This window comes from Herpailurus yagouaroundi, unplaced genomic scaffold (assembly GCF_014898765.1).
Source record: "Herpailurus yagouaroundi ecotype Mexico unplaced genomic scaffold, PumYag 187, whole genome shotgun sequence".
In the NCBI taxonomy this organism is placed as follows: domain Eukaryota; kingdom Metazoa; phylum Chordata; class Mammalia; order Carnivora; family Felidae; genus Herpailurus; species Herpailurus yagouaroundi.
The window spans coordinates 4,419,611-4,432,119 of NW_024412418.1; the positions used below are offsets into that span (position 1 = coordinate 4,419,611).

General features: G+C 37.6%; 1 protein-coding gene across 1 annotated transcript; it reads left to right on the top strand.

The window, feature by feature from the left end:
* Positions 1–10,587: 10,587 nt before the first annotated feature.
* On the top strand, positions 10,588–11,538 carry LOC121043794 (olfactory receptor 5M11). Its single transcript, XM_040495794.1, has one exon. The coding sequence runs from the start codon at positions 10,594–10,596 to the stop codon at positions 11,536–11,538; it is 945 nt and encodes a 314-aa protein (XP_040351728.1). The 5' UTR covers positions 10,588–10,593.
* The last annotated feature ends 971 nt before the right edge of the window (positions 11,539–12,509 follow it).

The window sequence follows — 12,509 nt, forward strand, 5'->3', positions numbered from 1 at the left end:
AAAAGAGTATCTTTGTGTTTAGTAGATATTGCCAAATTGCTCTACTTAGTGCTGTCCCAAAAACAGTGTGCGAGATTGGTCTTTACTCCATATTCTTGCCCATTCCTATATACTGTCAGACTTTCAAAATGTTTTCCAATCTGATGGGTGCAAAATGGATTCTAATTTCTTCTTTAATCTTCTGTGTTGTCATTACAAGTGAAATGCCATGTTTTTACGTTCTTTGGTACTAATTGAAAAGCTTTCTTTTCTTCAGTTGTCTATCTACATTTTTTGTTCATTTTTCAGCTGGGTTATTTTATCTTTATTTTTTACCTTCGCATTAGCTCCTTATGTATTCTGTACTAGATACCAACCTTTTCATGATATATGCAATGCAAATACTTCAGTCTGTTTGTAGCTTATGTTTCCCTTTTATGCATGATGTATTTGGTGGTATTTTAACATAGTTCACATGTTAATCTTCTCTTTATGGTGGGCTTTGTTTGTTTTGTGTAAACAATTCTTTCCGATTATAAAGATATTCTCTTATATTTTCTTTCAATTCTTTAGAGTTTTATTTTTGCATATTTAAACCTTTCTTTTCCCTAGCATTATAAATGTTGCATAACAGACTTTAATTCTGATTGTGTAATGAAAATAATAAATTTTCTATCGTTTTTTCAATAGCCTGCCCATTTTTTTATGAGAATTCTATCGTGCATCACGTTTTCCTATTTGTATCAGTCTTTCGCTAGGTTCTCTTTTTAAGGACCAAGTTGTCCATTCCATCATCCTTGCAAGCTGTTTTTAAAAAATAACCTTACCACCTCTAATCCGGAAGCTTGAAATGTTAGAGTTTGTTGAAGGATCTTTGTCAGAAGACTTTAGAATATACAGAAATATGTTATTCTCTCCAGAATGTCCATTATTTTCTCAGAAGGCACATGATACCAACTTCATTGAGCCAGTGATGGTGGCTACAAGATGGAGAAAGACATAAGGTACTTATAGTCTATATTTGGTCCCGTGTCCACCCTCTTATTCTGATACTTGCCACTTCAGATCTTCCTTTCCTAGGTTTAACATAGTTTGCAGTTCGTCATAAGTTTTGCATGCCTTGATCATCTCTTGTGTCTTACCCAAACTGGGCCACTTTCCAAACTGGAAGCTGCCATATCCAGATTTAAGAGTTCACAAGGAAAATAGCAACAGAAGTGAGGTGTTGTGTTACTTTCCTCTTCAGCCATTACAGGTGGTCCATTGCCTGCAGGATAATTTGTGTATCCATCCATTTCGTGGTACCTTACTGCTCATCTTTGGCATTTTCTCCTGAGACATACAAGGTTTGGAAATCAATGGTGTTGAAAATTACTCTCAAAGGAAACGGGAGCTGAGCAGAGCAGGGTCTTATGAGATCAAGGTCAATCCAGTTGATTTTTTATTTTAAGATTTTCAGTATCCTACAAATGCTTTACTGTTTCAAATATAAAATCTGAGAGGGATGCTTGTGGATTTATCAATTTCTCTTCATAATTTTTGTGTATTTTATTAGCTCCTGTCAGCTAATGAATGAGGCTTATCCCTTTTAACATTTTGTACGTTCTCTCCCAACTTTGGTGATTAAAACCTAAGTGTGCATTTTGCCTGATATTCAGATACCTTCAGCAGTATTTTTTATTCTTTTCAGTTAGTTGATGCCTATTATGTTCATTTCTACCCTGACTTTCAGGCCCTGAGTCCTTTCAATTACTGAATTTCATACTTTTATGAATATACATGCTGACGAATACTTTCTAACAGTTTATTTTGCACCTAGAAAGCATTTACTCTGTGTTTTCTACCCTTTCTTACCACGAATTAAATTGTGTTCTCTAAACTTTTTTTTTTTAGTTTTTTGTTCTACTTTTTATTTGATTAGAATACATTGTACTTTCTACTTTTAGTAAAGTTTTAAAAATTTGGAGAGATATAATGATTGAACAAAGTCATTAGTCATACTTTTCTTGGAATAATAAAAGGATTATAGAATATTTTAACATGGATACTCCTGCTTCTATCTTATATAGTGTCATGAAGAATGATATATGATTGACAATAAATTATCACTTAATAATAAACTGTTTAAATATTACCTGTTATATATGACTACAATTATAATTATATTGAATGTTTATCTAATTTATCTAATTTATCTAATATTTATCTAATATTAATGTTCCTTTAAAATTAGCCATTTTTGTCAATGACTCACTGTTCTCTTTGTATCCCCTTTTTATCCTGGGTCTAGTTTTCTTTTACATGATTTATACCTTTAATTAGTCATCCTCAATGACCGTTTGTTTGTGTGAGAGAAATTCTGTTTTTATTCGTCTGAAATTGCCTCGTTTTAACTTTAATTCTTGATGAATAACTCATTCAGGTATGGATCTAGATAGACTGGTATTTCCTTTCAGTACCTAGAAAATTATTCTTTTTCAGGTCTGTCTTAGTGTGTTCCACAGAAGATTTTATTACCAGATCCTCTGTTATTTCTCTGTAGGTAAATTTTATTCTTATGTCAAATTTGGTGTGTTTTAGTGTCAGTTTTTTTCTTTGCTGAGTAAGCCCTATCCTCTGGGTATATGCTCTCATAGTATCACGAACCTTTAATGCATAGGACTTTTCACACCTCTAAGTTAATACTTGTATGATATTTGTGTGATCGATTCATGATTGTAGCATAACCAGATTGTTGGCCCCAGAGGGCAAGGTCCATATCTATCTGCTTTTGCTCACTTATTTTAAAGCCAGTATTTTCCCAAACCTAGAACAGATGATTCTCAATAGATCTATATTGAATTAATAAACTATCATTAAGCTCATTGCATTATAATTATGTCATTACAAATTCTACCACTTTTCATCATGATCTTCACAAATTCTTAGCAATTGAAAACCTCACTGCGCCTCTTTTCATGTGTCTGTTAGCCATCTGGATGTCTTCTTTGGAAAAGTGTTTATTCATGCCTTTTACCCATTTCTTCACTGGATTATTTGTTTTTTGGGTGTTGAATTTGATAAGGTTTTTATAGGTTTTGGACACTAACCCTTTATCAGATACATCATTTGCAAATATCTTCTCCCATTTTGTAGGCTGCCTTTTAGTTATGTTGATTGTTTCCTTCACTGTGTAGAAGCTTTTTATGTTGATGAAGTCCCAATAGTTCATGTTTGCTTTTGTTTTTCTTGCCTTCTGCAATGTATCTAGAAAGAAGTTGCACTGGCCAGTGTCAAAGAGGTTACTGTCTGTATTCTTCTCTAGGATTTTGATGGTTTCTGGCTCCCATCTAGGTCTTTAATCCATTTTGAATATATTATTGTGTATGGTGTAAGACAGTGGTCCAGTTGAATTCTTCTGTATGTCGCCACCCAGTTTTCCCAATACCATATGTTGAAGAGATTGTCTGTTTTCATCTTTGTCAAAGATGAGTGGACTATATAGTTTTGGGTCCATTTCTGGATTTTCTATTCTGTGCCATTGATCTTTGCGTCTGTTTTTGTACCAGTACCATACTGTTTTGATGACTACAGCTTTGGGAGATAGCTTGAAATCCAGAATCGTAATGCCTCCAGTTTTATTTTTCTTTTTCAGGATTTCTTTGGCTATTTGGGATCTTTTGTGGTTCCATACAAATTTTAGGATTGTTTGATCTATCTCTGCAATGAATGCTGGTGGCATTTTGATAGGGATTGCATTAAATATGTAGATTCCTTGGATAGTAGGGAAATTTTAACAATGTTTGCTCTTCGAATCCATGAGCATGGAATGTTTTTCCATTTCTTCCTGTCCTCTTCAATATCTTTCATGAGTCTTCTATAATTTTAAGAGTATAGATTTTTTAACCTTTTTAGTTAGGTTTTTTCTTAGGTATCTTATTGTTTTTGGTGCAATTGTAAATGGGGTCAATTCCTTGATTTCTTCCTGCTGCTTTGTTATTGGGATATAGAAATGCAACAGATTTCTGCACATTGATTTTATATCTTGTGACTTTGTTGAATTCATGTATTAGTACTAGCAATTTTTTAGTGGAGTCTTTCGGGTTTTCTACATAAAGCAAATAGTCAAAGTTTGACTTCTTCCTTGATGATATGTATACCTTTATTTTTTGTTGTTGTTGTCTGATTGCTGAGGCTAAGGCTTCCAGTATTATATTAAGTAGTAATGGTGAGAGTGGGCATTCTTGTCTTTAAAAAAAAAAAGCCTCTCAGTTTTTCCCCTTTGAGGATGATATTAGCTGTGGGTCTTTCACATATGGCTTTTATGATGTTGAAGTATATTCCATCTATCCCTACTTTGTTGAGGGCTTTTTATCAAGAATGGATGTTATATTTTGTCAAATGCTTTTCCTGCATCTATTGAGAGGATCATATGGTTCTTATCTTTTTACATTACCTTTTTTACATTAATGTATCACATTGATTGATTCATTGATTGATTTATGAATATTGAACCAGCCCTGTAGCCCAGGAATAAATCCCACTTGATCATGGGGGAATAATTCTTTTAATGAACTGTTGAATTCAATTTGCAAGTCTCTTGTTGAGAATTTTTGGATCCATGTTCACCAGGGATATTTGCCTGTAATTCTCCTTTTTAGTGGAGTCTGTGTCTGGTTTTGGAATCAAGGTAATGCTGGATTCATAGAAAGAGTTTGGAAGCTTTCCTTCCATTTCTATTTTATGAACAGTGAGAAGAATAGGTATTAACTCTGCTTTAAATGTCTGGCAGAATTCCCCTGAGAAGCCATCTGGCCCAGGACTCTTATTTGTTGGGAGATTTATGATATCTGATACAATTTCTTTGCTGGCTATAGGTCTGTTCAAATTTTCTGTTTTTTCCTGTTTCAGTTTTGTTAGTGTGTGATTTTCTAGGAATTAGTCCATCTCTTCCAAATTGCCCTTTCCTTTGGCATATAATTTTTCATAGTATTTTTTTATAATTGTATTTTTGTGCCGTGTTTGTGATGTCTCCTCTTTCACTGGAGATTTTTGTCTATTTGGGTCCTTACTCTTTTCTCTTTTATAAGTCTGGCTAGAAATTTATCAATATATTCAGCCATCCAAAAAAAAAAATAAAAAAAGCAGACAGAGAGAGAGAGAAATCTTGCCATTTGCAATAATATGGATGGAGCTAGAATGTATAATGCTAAGAAAAATAAGTCCACTGGAGAAAGATAAATATCGTATAATTTCATTCATATGTGGAGTTTAAGAAACAAGACAGATGAACAAATCGGATTTGGGAAAAGAGTACACAGGGAAACAAACAACAATAGAGTCTTGATGGTAGAGAACAAACTGAGGGTTGATGGAAGGCGGTGGGCAGAAGATGGGCTTAATGGATGATGGGTATTAAGGGGGCACTCGTGTGATGAGCACTGGGTGTTGTATGTAAGTGATGAATCACTGACTTCTACTTCTGAAACCAATATGGCACTGCATATTAATTAAATAAAATATTTAAAGAGTACAAATTTGAAGAAAAAAGAAAACTGCACAGTGAAACTTTGCATATGCTTGCCTCATCCCTCCCACCACGGAGTAGAAACTCTTTAAGGACACAGATAGTTTGACTTTCTCTTATACTCTACATCGACAGTACAGTGGTAAGCACAAAATTTCCCCTAAATGTTTGTTAAGCCAGTGAATGAATGAATGAATGAATGAATGAATGAATGAATGTCAGTAAACCTGGAGAATGTTTAGCATGGTGTGAACGCATCGCATTTCGTTGTTAAAGTATCAACTACATGGTATTAAAGACTATTGAGTGGCCTGACTGAATGCCAGGCTCACCAATTATTATTTGCATCTACCAGGGAAAGCTACGTAACCTCTCCTTGCTTCAGTTTACCCTCTGTAAAATGAAGAAAATGGTGCTAGTGTTCTATGGACTTGTGTGAGGAACAACTAAACTAAGGATTGAAAGGTGATTGCAGCACATAGTAAGTGTCCCATGCCTATCACCTATATTTAATGACCTTCATTGTGATTTGTTTCAATTGGGCCCTTAAATAAATTCCCCACTTATTCCACTTTGGCTCCCCGCAGTTTTCATTTTTGAGGGAGAAGGAAGTAAGCTCAATAAAAGCGCAAGTACCAGGGAGGGGATAACCAAGAGTTGCTGTGGATTCGCAAAACCAAAGAACACACGGCCCACTTCTTAAGTCATCCAGCAAGTATCTGTTGATCAGCGATCATATCCCAGGGCCTGTGCTAGCTGCAGAGATCACAGTTCCTGCCCATAAAGATGCAATGTAGTATTGTCAAGAGAGATGTGGGCAGTAAATTAAACAGATTGTGTTAGACAAGGATGGGGGCAGGGCGCTAAGAGCACATGGAGGAGGGAGGTCAAACTCACTTCTGCGGAGGCGGAGAAAGCATCTTTTGAGAAGACATCCATTTGAGCCTTTCCTGCTGCCAGAAGCAACTTGGATCTGCTGGGAATGAGCAAGGTGTCAACTGTAGGGGAAGCTCAGTGAATATTTAAAGCCAGAGATGGACAGAAGGACAAAGTGTGACTGCAGGGTGAGGAATGGCAGCGACTTTCAGTTGAAAACAGAGTCCGATATGGGGGAGCCTGGGTGGCTCAGTCGGTTAAGCGTCTGACTTCGGCTCAGGTCATGATCTCGAAGTCCGTGAGTTCGAGCCCCGCCTCGGGCTCTGTGCTGACGGCTCAGAGCCTGGAGCCTGCTTCGGATTCTGTGTCTCCCTCTCTCTCTGACCTCCCCTGTTCATGCTCTGTCTCTTCCGGCCTCAAAAATAAATAAACGTTACAAAAATTAAAAAAAAAAAAAAAAGAAAAGAAAACAGAGTCCACTTGGTATGTGACGATAGGCATCAAACTCTACCCTGGCACTTAGGTACTACCTGGTACTGGGACGTTAGTCCATCCAAGCTCCTTTAGTAGAGCCTCTGTCTTTTTTTCTGAAAGTTCAGGATGGAGTCCCTTCCCTTTAGGGTTATTTTGAAGACATTAAATTACCTACTTGAAAGTTGTCCACACAGAGGAAGTCCTCACCAAGGAGTTTGCCCATGACCTGTGTGTGTCACAATGCTGTTTATGACTGTCCTACCCTAAGACTTCGATGTTCATCAGAGGGGACATTCTGAGCATTCTGGATTTAAGAGAGGAAACAGTTTCAGTGTGAAAGAAAAAAAAATGGAAAATCAGACCGTTGTCAAAATTTGAAGATGAAACTTTTTGTGTGCCTTCCCCAGAGCTCGTAGGGCAAATAGGAATTCTGACATTAGGGAAAATAAGATTGAGTCATCTGATTAGCTTTCTGATCCCAGGGTGTCCCGGTTAATCCCCACAGGCGTGATTCCCCATGTAACACACATCGCTGCTATTCTTAAATCCTTCTGAGACTTGCTTTAAGACCTGCCCCTACCTCCCACATCCTGGTATAAATGCAACAACATTTTACAGCTTGGAAAGGCCTCAGTGAACTTCCTCAATCAGAGGTGAAAAAATAGGGCATTTCACAATCAGAAGTAAGTCTTCGTGTTTTTATGTTCTTTAGTTTTAGTCAGGAGGAAATTACTTAAAGTGTCAAATTAAGGCACAACAGTTTGCTCCTTGTTTGCTTGAAATATGCCCATGCCATCCCTTCTGTTCTCAGGTCCTGAGTTTGAACCTCACTGAGTTTTCCTGACAAGAGGGTCATTGACATTTCCATTGATCTCCCTGGATAACATTTTACAGAGCTGTCACTGGTGCAAAAGAACAAAGAAAGGTAAAAGGTCTACTATCATAGAAAAATGAAAGGACATTTTCAGACATGGGGTGGAGCTTTCTCTAAGAGAAGAGTTCTTGTAGTTAGAGCGTGGCAATCTATGAGCCCTTTACATCTATCTATCTATCTATCTATCTATCATCTATCTATCTATCATCTATTTTTTGTGGGGGAAGATTTTGAGTTTGTGTATTAACTCTGGTTGAGGATCCATAGTTTCAATAAATATTTCATGAGACTTATATTTTAAAAAGGAGGAAAAAAGAAGCTTAAGCTCCATTTTTTCAATGAATTCTCCCTAAGAGTTTTATTTCTTAACTTTACAAACTATTTTTTTCATAAAAAATCTTTTGTCATTTACCTATAATTGAATGGGCTACAAAATTACTCTAGACATCTTGCCCATTGAGCTCTGTTACCCTCTAGCGCATTCTCAGTAGGGCTGAATCCTTGCCCGGGTGTTTTGGGTTTTTTTTTTTTTTTTTTTTTCCTTAGTTTTTTTTTTTTTTTTTTCTTTTCACAGGAGTGAGGGTGATCTCCTTCTATATCCCCCGTCATCAGCTCTGTTAGTCTCTGTGTTCCAGGACCCACTCTGAACCCCCTGTTAAGAATGTTCACCTTTTGCTCTGGCCTTATACAGGCAGCTGGGTCGTCTGTGACGTCCTTTCTGTAAGCACACGCTATGCTATTCATTATCTTTTTATTTTTTTTTCTTCCCATTTATCAGAACTTCTGCTCTACTTTCCAGTGGGTATTTCTGGATCCCACACAAGTCACCATCTCACGAATCAAGACTCTTTCAGTTCCCACAGGTATTCATTAAGTGACATGCGACAAATGAGTTTTTCTACAAATGAAAGCCTTAAGTCCAAGTTCTATAGTGTCTATAAATCTGAAAAGCCCACATTCTGATCTTTTACTTTCCATCTTTCTCTGTCCTGGGGACCACTATCTGCATCCTTTCTGAGGGTTCCTGGGTGCAAACAGATGTGAAATCATCTCCTAAGCCACCCTACTGACGTGTGTCATTTAAAGAAATACACTGTTTAGAGGGCAGTTTCCTGCTGGCCACTTCCTGAAGAGACACTGCCACTATCCACAAAGAAAGATCCCACACGGTGACTTTGCCTCTGTTCCTTCTCCTTCCTGGAACACCCTTTGTAAAGTAAGATTATTGCTTGTTCTCGTCCTCCTTCAGTTTGTTGCCAAAAAAGGTCATCTTTTCAGACGTACTTCCCTGATGTTGCTACTTAAAAGCCGAACACCTGCTTCACGAAATTCCATTTTTTTCCCTCCCTAACAATGCCATTTGAATCACCATTTACTTCCTTGCACTAATCTGTGTCTCCGTCCACTGTACGTGAAAGTCAGAAGGGCAGGGATTTTGAAGGTGGTTTTGTTCACTTTTGCATCGGCCGTGCCTCATCACATGATACTTATTTTATGAACATCTAGTTTGATATCCACAATGACTCTTGAGCGAGGTAGAACAGATATCATCATTCCCGCTTACGAATGAGGAAATGAAGTAACCCACGGTTAAGGATCATTGCTCATTATCAGCAAGTGTTGTTAGTGTATTCAACAAATGTTAAGTACTTACTCTCTGGATAAAGGAGATAAAGCACAAAAAGACATTGCTGTTGTCTCTCTAAAACCTATACTAAAGTAAGTTTCAGTGACTCATTTTGAAATGAGACAAGAATTGGGCAGGGTTCAAAAAATTGAATATGAGAGGAAGGGCAAGAAAAAGAACATTTGAGAAAAAGGAAGATGAAACTAAGCACTGGTTATGATGTAAAGGAGAGCAAAAAACCCATAGAACTTGTCCTACTTCTGGATAGGTAGAAGTTGTGATTAACAACTTAAATACTAACCATGCAAAATGTACTTACTTATCAGCACATTATATATCTATATTGCTGTAGAATGTTCTCAAAATAGTGAGTGAGAATTCATTTGATTAGATGATTCTTCACTCGTTTATTTGCTGTAAGTTTATTAGACCAAAGTGATTGTCCTTTTTAAAATTGTGAATCTGGGAACATCTGCATTATAATCTCCTGGTTACTTGTTACATATGAAGTTCCCCATATCCCACATGAAAGTATCTCACATAAACTTCCTGTAACTTTTCTTATGAAGCCTTTGCAGCAATTGTTTTATACACTAAATTCAAAAAGCTCTTAATTCTCCTGAGGGCACGACATCATGACAAGCTCCATTGGGATACAGAGATGAGTAAAACATATGTAATTAATCCATTTTTCATGCTTCCACTATTCTTTTCTTTTCTTTCCTAAAATTGAATCTGTAAATGTGCAATTAGAAGTCACAGTTCGATAATGAGCTGGACTTTGTCCCTGTCCCGGAGGAAGGAATATATGAGGAGTGGAAAGTAGATAGAATGAGCAGAAATGTGATAGAATGTGCTACAGAGTGAGTTAGAGGTATGTAGGGTGTGCTGGATGCATAAGACATACTGCACCTTATCGGATAAGTACAGTTTGAGAGGAAAAAATTTTGAAGGGGGAGAGGGGACGTGTAGCTCAGTTGTAAACATGGATAACGGAATAGGTATTATGTACAGTTATCTATAGGTATAGCTATAGGTGCGACTACAGTTATACAGAGAGAAATATAATAGTAATTCCATACAAAGACAAATGAAATAATGGCTTAGCAGAAGCACAAAGTCTGTTTATGGTAACGTTCATTTTGAATGACACATGGAGATATTGAGGAAAATCATTTCAACAGTCAGAAGTAGGATTTGTACCTTTCTGTCTGCTTGACTTCCATTGTTTCCAACGCAGGTCCAGACTCTCAGAAAATGTCCATCTCAAATGCCAGTGCAATAACAGAATTCATTCTCCTGGGGCTCACAGACCGGCCTGAACTCCAACTTCTCCTCTTTGTGCTGTTTCTGGTTTTGTATCTTGTCACCCTCTCGGGCAACCTGGGCATGATGCTGTTGATCAGACTGGACTCTCGCCTCCACACACCCATGTACTTCTTCCTCACTAATTTGGCCTTTGTGGACTTGTGTTACACCTCAAATGCAACCCCACAGATGTTGACTAATTTCTTATCGGAGAAGAAGACCATCACCTTTGTTGGCTGCTTTACGCAATGTTACATTTTCATTGCACTTCTCCTCACTGAGTTTTACATGCTGGCGGCAATGGCCTATGACCGCTACGTGGCCATATGTAACCCTCTGCACTATAGTATGAAAATGTCCAGGCGTATCTGCCTCTGTTTGGCCACATTGCCTTATGTCTATGGCTTCTCAGATGGGCTGTTCCAGGCCATCCTGACCTTCCGCTTGAACTTCTGTAGATCCAATGTCATCAACCACTTCTACTGTGCTGACCCACCACTGATTAAGCTTTCTTGCTCTGATACGTATGTCAAAGAGCATGCCATGCTCGTATCAGCTGGCTTCAATCTCTCCAACTCCCTCTGCATCATCCTGGTGTCCTATGCCTTCATTATTGGTGCCATCCTCCGGATCAAATCGGCAGAGGGCAGACGCAAGGCATTCTCCACCTGTGGCTCCCACATGATGGCTGTGACTCTCTTTTATGGGACGCTCTTCTGCATGTATGTAAGACCACCAACAGATAAGACTGTAGAGGAATCCAAAATAATAGCTGTCTTCTACACTTTTGTAAGTCCGGTGCTTAATCCATTGATATACAGTCTGCGGAACAAGGATGTAAAGCAAGCCTTGAAAAATGTCCTCAGAGGAAATAGGTCACTAAGATGGGACTGACCCTGATTTCCAATGAATCATCACTAAAACTTGGGCTCAATATCTTTGTATTCTAATGATGTATTTTTATATTCTCTATGAATAAGTCTCAAATATCTCAGCTAAAAATCTCAAGTCTGGGGAAAAGATGAGCTTAACTTATAAATCTGCATTCTTGCACCTCAACATGTGGTCCATACACCAGCAGCAACAGCATCACCTTGGACTTTGTTAGAAATGTAGGAGCACCACGTTCTGCACCTTAGATGCACTATATCCAAACTTGTGTTTTAATCAAATCATAGGTGATTTGTAAACACATTAAATTTGAGGAGCACTGTTCTAATTGAAAATTCCCACTTAGTATGGCATGGAACATTCCTGTGTTCTTATTGTTTACAATGATGACGAGATAAAGATGTTCTCAGTTCCACTCCTTACGTTTGTTCTATTCTTATTATTATCTATCTTTTGGGGCTAGGAGTGTTTGTGAAACACATCCTTCTGTCCTTCTTCTCTGAGTTACTAAGTAAACCCAAAAAGCGTGGATCATGATAGTCTTCCCGTTCCTTGTGAATGGGACTGTCAGTATGGGAATGGAGAAGAGAGGAATAGGGTGATTTTTTTTTTTTTCACTAGATCTGAGTTTGTGGATCCAGTCTATGACCTCTGAACTATAGGGACCTACTTTTTCCCTCTGATCTGCAAGGCTGAATCTACGCACCCAGGTCTAGGAAAAGAAAGAATGCTTTCAGTATCACTTGGATGTGAAAAGTTTAGAAATGCCGGGCAATGTCTTTTTTCTTCATTTCTAGTTTATAAGTGAAAATTTGGATTATTGATTTGAGTGTTGCTTTTTTCTCATATAAACATTTATACCCTTTACCTAAACACCACTTTAGCCGAAAACTGCCAATTTTTGGTAATTTTTACATTCATTTTGCACTATTTTCTTTTTTTTTTCCAGCACCTCTTCTTTAACCTTTGAGCTA

Excerpts from the sequence above, each read along its gene's own strand:
- LOC121043794 (XM_040495794.1), top strand. The coding sequence starts at position 10,594 with ATGTCCATCTCAAATGCCAGTGCAATAACAGAATTCATTCTCCTGGGG.